The sequence below is a fragment of the Acomys minous genome, assembly GCF_964271855.1.
Source record: "Acomys minous genome assembly, chromosome: 16".
NCBI lineage: Eukaryota > Metazoa > Chordata > Mammalia > Rodentia > Muridae > Acomys > Acomys minous.
Genome location: NC_140498.1, coordinates 68476471 through 68488526, shown reverse-complemented (window position 1 = coordinate 68488526; position 12056 = coordinate 68476471). Strand labels below are relative to the sequence as shown.

At 54.3% G+C, this 12056-nt stretch overlaps 1 protein-coding gene across 17 annotated transcripts in view; it reads right to left on the bottom strand.

Annotated features, from left to right (window-relative positions):
• Positions 1 to 12056, bottom strand: part of IQCE (IQ motif containing E) — a 42501-nt gene that overhangs the window by 4385 nt on the left and 26060 nt on the right. For 12 of the 17 annotated variants that reach the window (XM_084764225.1, XM_084764234.1, XM_084764237.1 and 9 more), the window contains 10 exons: positions 11323 to 11427; positions 10998 to 11090; positions 10289 to 10379; positions 8521 to 8688; positions 7763 to 7951; positions 6343 to 6366; positions 3506 to 3625; positions 3035 to 3162; positions 2295 to 2395; positions 847 to 930 (listed from right to left, as the gene is read on the bottom strand). In XM_084764225.1, the coding sequence (XP_084620351.1) occupies positions 847 to 930; positions 2295 to 2395; positions 3035 to 3162; positions 3506 to 3625; positions 6343 to 6366; positions 7763 to 7951; positions 8521 to 8688; positions 10289 to 10379; positions 10998 to 11090; positions 11323 to 11427 (1103 nt within the window). The remainder of the gene's footprint in view (positions 1 to 846; positions 931 to 2294; positions 2396 to 3034; positions 3163 to 3505; positions 3626 to 6342; positions 6367 to 7762; positions 7952 to 8520; positions 8689 to 10288; positions 10380 to 10997; positions 11091 to 11322; positions 11428 to 12056) is intronic. The other 5 variants (XM_084764239.1, XM_084764232.1, XM_084764233.1 and 2 more) reach the window with 3 other exon arrangements.

Here is a 12056-nt window from a genome sequence, read left to right as displayed (position 1 = left end):
TATGTCTACAATGCCCCAACTGCACCCCATGGAAAAGCTGAGAATGCATCAATGGCAGAGCATCCCTTATTGTAGGGGCTGAAGTGTGGCTCAGGGGTAGAGCCCCTGCCTAGAATCCCCCTGTGAGGGGCTGGGGTGTGGTTCAGTGGTGGAGCCCCTGCCTAGAATTCCCCAGTGAGGGGCTAAGGTGTGGCTCAGTGGTAAAGTACCTGCCTAGAATCCCCCAGTGAGGGGCTGGGGTGTGGCTCAGTGGTAGAGCCCCTGCCTAGAATCCCCCAGTGAGAGGCTGGGGTGTGGCTCAGTGGTAGAACACCTGCCTAGAATCCCCCAGTGAGTGGCTGGGGTGTGGCTCAGTGGTAGAGCCCCTGCCTAGAATTCCCCAGTGAGGGGCTAAGGTGTGGCTCAGTGGTAAAGTACCTGCCTAGAATCCCCCAGTGAGGGGCTGGGATGTGGCTCAGTGGTAGAGCACCTGCCTAGAATCCCCCAGTGAGGGGCTGGGGTGTGGCTCAGTGGTAGAGCCCCTGCCTAGAATCCCCCAGTGAGGGGCTGGGGTGTGGCTTGGGGGTAGAACACCTACCCAGAATGTCCTAGTGAGGGGCTGGGGTGTGGCTCAACAGATCACTTATCTAGCATGATTAAGGCCCTGGGTTCCATCTCAAGCACCCCCAAAAGACAACAAAAACAGTAGAGAAAGCTACTAGTCAGTCTGTGGGTCAGTCAGCCACAGTATCTGGGTGAGGTTGGAGTCACAGTCATAGCCTTGCCTTCACTGTTTACCTGTCCTGTCATCAGAGTTGGGGCTTGCTTGGGAAGGTGCCACCCTGACCACCACTGCCACACATTTACCTGAGCAGGGCTGCAGGGCTGCCGGCTCCTCTGCCTCATCTTCATCCTTGGCAGTCTCCCCACTGCTCTCCTGGCTGTCCATGCCTGAAGGACCCCATTCTGTGTAAGGCACGCCAGTCCTAGGCAGGACTACCCACCTCTCTTGTTCCAAGCAACCAGCACCTATCAGCCCTTTTCAGTTCTACCCGACACCCAGGGGCTCAGTACACAGCCGTTTCTGCAAAGTCCCAGTGGACTCAGCTCCCTGGGGTGTCACGTGCATGCGGGGACCCTCAGGTGAACTTCTACATGTAACATGACCCAAGTCCCTAGCAGCCTCTTGCTCATCCTCATCAATGCCAGTCACAGGGAGCCACTGCTGTGGCTAAGGCAGAAGTCGCAGGCACATCCACAGAGCCGCAGGACGCACGTGCCAGTGGACTGCTGGGGTATCTAGCCCAGGTCTTCACTCGTAAGGAGAGATGCCCCAAAGCGGGAGCCTCCAGGGCTTGCACCTCAGTGCGGGCCAGAATTCTTAGCCAGTGACAGAGCGTCATGTGTGCGTGCTTGTGTATGTGTGCATGTGTTTGTGTGTGGGCAAAAGCCAGAGTTAACTTTAGGTATCATTTCTCAGGTGCTGTTTGTTTTGTCTCTTTTTTTTTTCCTCTTGGTTTTTCAAGACAGGGTTCCTCTGTGTAGCCTTGGCTGTCCTGAACTCACTTTGTGGACCAGGCTGACTTGGAACTCACAGAGATCCGCTTTCGTCTGCCTCCAAGTTCTGGGATTACAGGCATGTGTTGCCATCACCGCCTGGCTTATTTTTGGTTCTATAATTGTGTGTGTGTGTGTGTGTGTGTGTGTGTGTGTGTGTGTGTGTGTGTGTATGTGTATACATTCATATGTAAGCCCCTAAACCATTAAGTTACATCCTCAACCAGCTTTGGGACTTTAATGGAGCTGAAAAGGCAATGTAAGCAATGGTCCCTAAAATAAGCAATCAGGAGCCCGGAAGAAACAAAAGCCAGAATAGCTCTGACCACACAGCTTGTGGGTACCAGGGACACGGGGCGCGTGCCACTGCCATCACCAATGGAGTCTACTGCAACAGAGACGAGTGGGTCTTCTGGCATATATGAACTTAGGTTGGTTGAGGCCCCTAACACTGGGGACAAAGCCCACTGCATTCTTTGTTTGTTTGTTTGAAAGATTTATTTATTATTATGTATACAGTGTTCTACCTGCAAGTACACCCGTACACCAGAAGAGGGCACTAGATCTCATTTTAGATGGCTATGAGCCACCATGTGGTTGCTGGGAATTGAACTCAGGACCTCTGGAAGAGCAGCCAGTGCTCTTAACCTCTGAGCCATCTCTCCAGCCCGCCCATTGCATTCTTACCTAGCCTTCTTTTGGCTTAACCCTTAGAGGGCTACCTTCCCCTTGTAGCAGACCCAAGTGAATGAAATTACCGCGAGAAGCTGCAAGGCAGGTTGGAGAGGCGGGCGTCCAGGGCCTGGCTAAAGCAGCTTCCTTCTGAGCTGAGGCAGTGATCCCTCTGCAGCCGCTGGCACTGGAAGACAGGAAGCTCTGGCTGAGGCAGGGGCTGGAGAACTCGGGCCACCCTGGCCTGCCTGCCGCGGCACTCTGACGCACAGGGCCGCAGCCACTTCCACAGGTGAGACACTACGCAAGTGTGCCTTGGGCCCTGACACTGCTGGCCCTGAGAGTCTTGTACCCTCGGTTCAGGCCTCAAGGCCCCTGTGAGCTCAGGGTGCTCAGTCTAGACTGTCTTGCTAAGTAACCTCAGCTGGCTGCAAACTCACTCTGTAGCCCAGACTAGCTTGGAACTCACCATACAGCTCAGGTTTTTATACAGCCCGGGCTGATCTCGAACTCATATTTCTGCTTTCCAGCCTCTGGAGTGCTGGGGTGAGAGGAGTGTGCCGCTGCGCCAAGCTACCCCCACATCATGAAGACACATTCTAGAATGGTCTTCTCCAGAGGGTGAGAGCCTATGGCCCACACAATACCTGAAGTGAGGCAAGGATGTCCCAAAAGGCCTAACAGTTGCTAAGGCCATGGTCACACAGCAAGTGTCATGACAACACATTGTAATGGGTCCAGCTGGAGTCCTGGTGGGCTCTAAAATGGGTGTCCCCCCCGCCACCCCCCGACATAACAGCACAAAGGTGCCTGTGGCCCCACTCACATGAACCTGGCCTGAGCCATGTATCCCCGGAGGACGGACTGGATGACAGTGATGGCCTCCTCTAGTGCTGGGCTGTCTTCAGGCAGGGAGACGGGGCTTGGGACACGGGATGTGGGAGAGCTCTGCAGCTAATGACAACAGAAGAGAGACCTGTGTGGGTCCACCCTGATGTCTCCAAATGCAGCATGCAATGTCCAGGCCAGGAGGGGTGGGGGCCCCCCAGGTGCACCCCCAATAGTGTTCCCCATCAGCCACTGCAGTCACTGTGAGGCATGCTAGCTTGGGATTTCAAGGCTAACTCCACCCAGGATATGTCAGAGGGGTCAGTGCTGGGCTGTCCCCGTCGATGGATGGGTGGGGCAATAGATGTATCTGTCCAGCCAGGAAGGCTAGGGGGCTGGAAAGGGCTTGAGATTCCACTGTTGAAGCAGTGTGAGGCGCTGAGCAGCTAGTGTCCATCTATCCAGATACCTGGTGGGGACTGCTGGGAAGGCCCGGCAGGCTTGGAGACCTGGAGGCTGGGGCTTTGCTGTGTACCAGCTTTGAGCGAGCTAGGTGTCCCCTGAAGGCTGCCTGGAGCACAGTTGCTGCCTGGCAGGAAAAGAGGGAAGGACTCAGTTTCTAGAAGACAGTACTGGGTGGAGATTCAGAGGAATGGAGAAAATTCCTCTTCCTGGCCCATAACCTCAGGGGCATGTCACAGTGACTCCCCCACCCCGCTGCTCCTCCTAAACCCGCATGCTTGTGCACCTGCCTGTCCCGGAGGCAGCGGAAGGCACATGCTGGCCGCCTGAGTAAACCAGCCCTGAACAAAGCTGAACCACTGACTGAGCTCAGTTACAGTTGCTGCTAATGTCAGGTCAGCCTTTACCCATTGTTCGGCTGTTTTGAGTCAGGGTCTTGCTATTTAGCTCTGGTGGGTTAAACCTCCTGTTTCTGCCCCAAGTGCTGGAATTACAGATGTGTGCCACAGTGTCTGCCCTCTACACTTTACATGCTGGTATGGCTTCCATAGATGCTTTCATATGCTTTATCTACTTCCTACACGCATGCATGCATGCACGCACGCACGCACGCGCACACACACATACTTCAGTCATAAAAGCTACAGCAAGATATTCTTCTGTCTTTAAGTATTGAATCTGAACCCAGGGCCTTGTGCATGCTGGGTAAGCACTCTACCACTGAGCCACACCCCAGCCCCTCACTGGGGGATTCTAGGCAGGTTCTCTACCACTGAGCCACACCCCAGCCCCTCACTGGGGGATTCTAGGCAGGTGCTCTACCACTGAGCCATACCCCAGCCCCTCACTGGGGGATTCTAGGCAGGTTCTCTACCACTGAGCCACACCCAAGCCCCTCACTGGGGGATTCTAGGCAGGGGCTCTACCACTGAGCCACACCCCCAGCCCCTCACTGGGGGATTCTAGGCAGGTTCTCTACCACTGAGCCACACCCCAGCCCCTCACTGGGGGATTCTAGGCAGGGGCTCTACCACTGAGCCACACCCCAGCCCCTCACTGGGGGATTCTAGGCAGGGGCTCTACCACTGAGCCACACCCCAGGCCCTCACTGGAGGATTCTAGGCTGATGCTCTATTGCTAAACTATGCTTGCAGCCTTTTCTGTATTTTCATTTTGAGACCAGGTTTTTGCCACATTGTCCAGGCTAGCCCTGAACATGTTTGTACGTCTCCTCTCTCCAGCTTCAGTCTGAAGTAGCTGATAGCAGTCGTGTACTGTCAAGTCCTCCTCCTTGTGGCTTTTCCTGCCCAGATGTTCATTTTTGCTCTTCGGCTTGCCACTTAGATTAGCTCTCCTGGGGCTAGGTTTCAACCTGGACACTATGTGTTCTTACATACAGCCAGGGCCAGAGCTCAGCCTACAGCTAGGGCTGGATGTCTCTGGCCTCGGTTACTGCCCTTCACTTTGGCTCATTGGTCATTGTGTACATGGCTGTCCATTCACCTTCAAAGCACAGGCCCCAAGAGATATGAGCAGGCATGGGGCGGAAACTTCATGGTGTCATATCTGCATCTGGGAACATGGCTCAATGGTAGAGCACCTGCCTAGAATCCTCCAGTTAGAGGCTGGGGGTGTGGCTCTGTGGTAGAGCCCCTGCCTATAATCCCCCAGTAAGAGGCTGGAGTGTGGCTCAGTGGTAGAGCACCTGCCTAGAATCCCCTAGTGAGGGGCTGGGGTGTGACTCAGTGGTAGAGCCCCTGCCTAGAATTCTCCAGTGAGGGGCTGGGGTAAGGCTCTGTGGTAGAGCCCCTGCCTAGACTTCCCCAGTGAGGGGCTGGGGTGTGGCTCTGTGGTAGAGCACCTGCCTAGAATCCCCCAGTGAGGGGCTGGGGTGTGGCTCAGTGGTAGAGCACCTGCCTAGAATCCCCTAGTGAGGGGCTGGGGTGTGACTCAGTGGTAGAGCCCCTGCCTAGAATTCTCCAGTGAGGGGCTGGGGTAAGGCTCTGTGGTAGAGCCCCTGCCTAGACTTCCCCAGTGAGGGGCTGGGGTGTGGCTCTGTGGTAGAGCACCTGCCTAGAATCCCCCAGTGAGGGCTGGGGCGTGGCTCAGTGGTAGAGCACCTGCCTAGAATCCCCCAGTGAGGGGTTGGGGTGTGGCTCAGTGGTAGAGCCCCTACCTAGACTCCCCCAGTGAGGGGCTATGGTTGGGGCTCAGTGGTAGAGCACCTGCCTAGAATCCCCCAGTGAGGGGCTGGGGTGTGGCTCAGTGGTAGAACCCCTGCCTAGAATCCCCCAGTGAGGGGCCGGGGTGTGGCTCAGTGGTAGAGCCCCTACCTAGACTCCCCCAGTGAGGGGCTATGGTTGGGGCTCAGTGGTAGAGCACCTGCCTAGAATCCCCCAGTGAGGGGCTGGGGCGTGGCTTAGTGGTAGAGCACCTGCCTAGAATCCTCCAGTGAGGGGCTGGGGTGTGCCTCAGTGGTAGAACCCCAGTAACAAATACTAGAGTCTTATTCCAATCTCACACTCACCAGAACCTGCTTCTCCTTCCTGCCAGCTCTCCTGTGGGGAGAACCCTGCTGTCCTTCCCCACATGTCCCATGGGATCACCTGGGCTGCTGGATGGCTGCTCTAGTGCTGCAGCCAGCCTTGTTTCAGGTTCAGTGGTGGGCCCTGTCTTAGGGGAGTATCCTAAAAGTGACAGAGCAGGCTCCACCTTCTTCCTCGGACCTCCACCACATGGGCAGGGGCATCCCCTACACAGGGGTGTGTACACCACGCTCTCACACCCTCCACACACCCTCACTGCTCCTAGGTTACTTTACACCACAGTTAAAGAAAGGCTTACCTCATCCAGAGCTGCTTTCCTTTTCTGAAATAAGGAAGTTGAGAAATGAATTAATGTGAGCAGAGCGAAGTCTCAATGACGGTTCCCATTCCCTCAAAGAATCTCACAGCCCGGTGCAGTGGCGCACGCCTTTAATCCCAGCACTCGGGAGGCGGATGCAGGCAGATCTCTGTGAGTTCGAGGCCAGCCTGGTCTACAAAGATTGTCCATGACAGCCAAGGCTACATAGAGAAGCCATGTCTTGAAAAACCAAAAAATTAACAAAAAACCAACAATTAAAAAACCTTCTCACTAGAGTATGTGACAGTTAATCGCCATAATGAAACTGGTTTAGACCACCATGGAAACATACCTTTGGGTATGTCAGGGAGAGGCTCTTTAGACTGAGTTAATTGTTTGGGAAGATCCAGCCTAAGGTGGCACCACGCCATGGACTGGGCGCTGGAACCAAGTCTCCCTGCTGCCTGGCTGGGGACATGGTGTGACCAGCTGCCTCATGCTCCTGCTGTCACGACATGAGACATGAGCTGGGAGCCCACATCAGCCTTTCTGTCCTTAGAGCTGCTTCTGGTTGATAGATCCGACCCAGCTGAGGGTGTGCACTCGCCGGGGTGATGTTTCGCGCTTAGGCTGCACTTCGATGGCATCCAGCCCACTCCCATCCGCTCTTGCATCGCCCCAGTTTCTACAATGGCCAGCAGGGCTGACGAGTGGCACGAGTAGACAAGTGGCTTCTAAGATGCTAATGACAAGGTCCAGGCACATATGGCACAGAGTGGTCTGGGAGCCTTCTTTCCCCAGAAACCAATGACGGGCTCCGTAAGACAACAGCCACAAAGGCCAGAGCAGAGGGGCTCTTGTGACCAGACCTGGGGCAATTTGAATACTGAGTGACTGCAACTAACTTTTTATGAGATTCAATAAATAAGAGAATCTGAGCCCATAGTGAAGGCAGAAGGGAGGGGCTCCTGTATTCTGCTAGAGGGAGGGTCATTCAACAAGTCCTTGCTCTGAAACTGCTATCTACCTAAAAATAAGCCTTGCCCTGTCTCCTTAGGGGCACCTGGACCCATGGCCAATGCTGAGCAAATGCTACTTACACCAGTGAAACTGCAACTCAAAACACAGTCCTGTGGCCACTCAAGATGGCCAAGGGCAGTCCACTGGACTGGCACTAGTTAGTTTTAGGAGATGGTCTCATGCAGTTAGGGTGACCTTCAACTCCTGGTCCTCTGGATTTACAGGCATGCACCCTCTCTCCTTCTTCAAGGCCAGGCTAGCAGCCTCACCTTCCGAGAGCCATCCTGCTTGAGCACCACTGGTGGTGGGGAATGCACTGGGTGGCTGTGCTGAACACACCGGGGAATGGAGCACACGAACACCAGATGTTTTCTGCAGCTGGATGGACCAGGAAGCTCACCTTGTGCCTGTGGGCTTTCCACTGGGCTTGCAGGGTCCTGATGGCAGCCTCTCTCCTCTCTTCAGAGCACGGGGTGGGGGTCTGAGAGCCATCCCCCTCACTGGCACTGCTGTGGGAGTCGGGCTCATTGTTGGAGTCTGGCTCGGAGTGCCTGCTGCAGGGTGAGGATGCGTGGAGCTCTGGGTTGGCCTGCAGGAAATGAAAGGGGGCAGGCTTCTACAGAGATGTCAGCCGCCGCTAGCAGACAGGATATTAACCAGGATATTACCTCGCAGGCCTCACTCATCAGACAGAAGACTTAATGAAACAAAGTCTGAGCCTGGAGCGGTGGCAGTCATTTTGGGGGGGCTCTTTTTAAAGATTAATGCGGTATGATAAAAATGGCATTTGGAACCACTTCCTATGTGGTTTTTGGTAGGAAAAGGCAGGAACTGTACCATTGAAACACCGCTGATTTCTAGGTAGAGCCCTTGAAATCTGCCACCCACCAGGGCTCCTCTCAATAAAATTAAAAATTATTGGGATATTTTTTCTCACATCAAAAGGCAGGCTCAAGGCTGGGGAGCTGGCTCAGTCGGTAATATGGCTAGCCTCACAAACATGAGGACCTGTGCTTGATGCTTAGCATCTGTGTAAAAAGCCAGGTATGGCAGCATATGCTTGTAATCTCAGCACTGGGAAGGCAGAGACAGGCAGATCCCTGGGGCTCCCTGGCCAGCCAGCCCTGCCTGCTTGTCCATGTGTACCCCACCACATACATTAAAGGCAGAGTCAGTGGAGAAACATGCTGCCGCACAGCCTTCCCAGCCACATGACACGCGCACATCAACTGTGCAAGTCAGCATCCAAACCGACATCTTCATCTGCTCTACTTTAAGGTGTTCTGACATGGGTGGCCTGGCTGGCCCTGGGCAGATAGGACAGACCTGAGGACAAGAAGGATGCTCCCGTGAGGGAGGCAGCGCAGCCAACTCACAGGCCCAGCCACACTCCACCCTTTCAGGCACCAAGATGGTGTATTTTCTTCTCCGTCACCCAGGACCAGGTATCTAGCAACTAGGATGCCCCGTGGCTTGGAGGTCAGAGGTCACCACAACTGTTCAAACCAGCCGACTTCATTCTGAGCCACCTGCTCTTCATGTCCTGCCCTGCTCACAGTGAAGGCCTCGGCTCTCTTGTGACAGCTTCCTGCCCAAATGCATGCATCCCGTTCACTCTGTCTATTTATTGTATGTGTAAGCTAGAGGCCAGAGGAGGGCGTCAGGTGTGCTGCTCTATCGCTTTCTGCTTTAGTCTCTCAAAAAAAAAAATCCCTCACTGGATCTGCATGTAGACTGGTAGCCAGCAAGCCCCGGTTTCTGTTACCAACTTACCATGATGCATCTGTAATAAGAGTGTTATTACCTACTGAATCATCTCCTTGGGCACCCCCAGGTGGGCCTTGAACTCTCCATCCTCCTGCCTCTGCCTACACCACCATGCATATGGCACCCAAAGGTTTACTTATTATGCATTCACATACCAGGCCCTCCTGGAGCATGGAGTGGACACAGGAGTTTAGGCCCCAAGGTACTACTTTCCACCTGTGCTTGTGTCAGGTGCCCCCACAAGGGGTGCAGCCTAGCTCCTGGATATGCAGGTGGTGACAGCCTGGAGAACAGGGACCAGAGAGCCTCTCACAGACCTTTGGAGGTAGACAATACTGAGGGGACCTTTACAACCACAAAGCCTTACTTGACAGCAAGTCCTGAGAAAGAAAAAGAGGGGAAGCCTGATGGCACAGGCCTATATAATCTCAGCATTCAAGAAGCTGAGGCAGGAGAATCCTAAATTCAAGGTCAGCTTAGGTGACTAGGTGAGACCCTGTCTGAAAATAACACTTAGTAAGAAGGCTAGGAGTACAGTTTGGTGGTAGAGCACCTGCCTAGAATCCCCCAGTGAGGGGCTTGGGGTGTGGCTCAGTGGTAGAGCCCCTGCCTAGAATCCCCCAGTGAGGGGCTGGGGTGTGGCTCAGTGGTAGAGCCCCTGCCTAGAATCCCCCAGTGAGGGGCTGGGGTGTGGCTCAGTGGTAGAGCACCTGCCTAGAATCCCCCAGTGAGGGGCTGGGGTGTGGCTCAGTGGTAAAGGCACCTGCCTAGAATCCCCCAGTGAGGGGCTGGGGTGTGGCTCAGTGGTAGAGCTGCCAGGTTCTATCTAGCCCTACAAAACCAATAAAACAAATAATGGGGTTTGGGGTTTGGGGAGGGACAGTGAGGGTGCAGCAGGATTCCTGCCTAGGTAGCATGTTCTGGAACTCACATCTATGCAGGTTAGAACTGGGCTGTTTCTCTCCCCTCCTCAGAGCTGCATCTACCACATCCAAACTGCCTAAGACCCAAGGCCAGCCTGAGGCTTCTACACAGATCACCGGGTTACAGAGACCATTAGGGCAGGTGACAGATGCAGGACCATGGAGGAGTTGCCTGTGAAGACAATGGTGACAAGCCCTGTGGTGCCTCAAGTCAAGGAAACACAGCCACATGGTACCTCAGGAGTCACTGCCTCCGAAGAGTCTCTCTCTTGTCTCTTAGCTTCTTCCAGCTCTTGACATTTGTTGGTGAGTGCTTCAATTTTCTCTCTAAAGTGCAAAGGGAAAAGGTGACACCTTAGTTGTCACTGGGTGACGCAGTGGTATGGGCAGTGCCGCATGGGGACAGATGATGAGGAGAACTACAGGCTCCAGCTCTGATGGCCACCAGGACCACCCCTGCTGGGCCTTTCTAAGCTGTCACCTGTGTCCTGAGAGCCTGCAAGGGCAGGGCTGAGGGCAGCTGGGCTCAGCACCATTCCTGAAATGCCATCAGAGTTGGAAAAGGTGGGTGAGATGCTGGTCTGTGGTAGAGCGCCTGCCTGGCCTATCTCTAGAAGCCCAGAAAACAGTGTGGTAGCACACACTGATAAGCCTAGGCCTTGCAGGTTGGAGGCAGAAGGCTTTAAGAAGTTCAAGGTCATTCTTGGCGACATAACAAGTTCAGAGCCAGAGTCGAGTACATGGAACCCTGTCATAAACAAACCCAGGGTATCCCGGGGCACAGGCACACACTTGTGATCTCAGCAAATGTGGTTCTGACAACTGGCAAGGTGAAACTGGCAAAGTGCAAACAGGTTAGTTTGCACGACACAGGGCGATCCGGGGTCAAATAAACCGAGACAAAACCAAAAGGTCAAAATGCTACTTACCACCCAGAGTACTTACCTCAAAGCCCGTCTCTCCTCGTCCCTTTCCCTGGCCAGCTCCAGCTCCTTCTGCAAGCCAATCTTGGCCTGTAGCAGCTGCTTTATCTCTAGGCTGAGAGACACAAGCAGAGAAGTTTCCTTTGCCATGAGACCCAGGGCTAAGGCAAGCTAAGGGATGCTTTCTGGACCACGCGACCCTGCAAATGTGGTTCTGACAACTGAGAAGGTGAAGCTGGCAAAATGCAAACTGAGGCCAGTTTGCATGACACAGGGCAATCCCGGGTCAAACAAACGGAGACAAAACCAAAAGGTCAAAATGCTACTTAACACTCGAGAGTACTTACCTCAAAGCCTGCTCCCGCTCCCGTCTCTCCTCCTCGCTTTCCCTGGCCATCTCCAGCTCCTTCTGCAAGCCGATCTTGGCCTGTAGCAGCTGCTTCATCTCTAGGCTGAGAGACAAAAGCAGAGACGTTTCCTTGGCCACAAGACCCAAGGCTAATTAATGCAAGCTGAGGGATGCTTCCTGGACCACGAGACCCTGCATCCTTCCTTCACAGTGGACCTTGATGGGCCTGTGGTTCTAATGACAGTGCCAGGGCATCTCTGAGTGCGCTGACTGCGCTGCAGCGCTGCAGACGCCTGTGAAGGGACTGTCACCGGGTGGGGTCAACAGAAACAAAAGCAGGTAAGATCCTCCCCTGAGACGGAGACCTAAAGGACACATAAGTGACACAGCACCTTCCTCAGTGCAGTATCTGAGCGCAGGAAGGGCTTGCTTTGCTCTGGTCTAGACTGGGACACTGCTTACACTACACCCTGGGCAGGTGTGGCACCAAGGTATGGGTGGCACCACGCCTAGGGGCCTTGGATGAGACTGTTCGAAACTCAGACCTGCCACTTACTGCTGGTGACCCCACCTCTCCAGGCCCCTAGGATTAAAATCTCCACGTTAAATGAGCACTTCCTTGAGTGTGTAGCAAGGTGACTGTCACATAGCAAGGGCACACGCCTTTAATCCCAGTACTCGGGAGGCAGAGGCAGGTGGATCTCTGTGAGTTCGAGGCCAGCCTGGTCTACA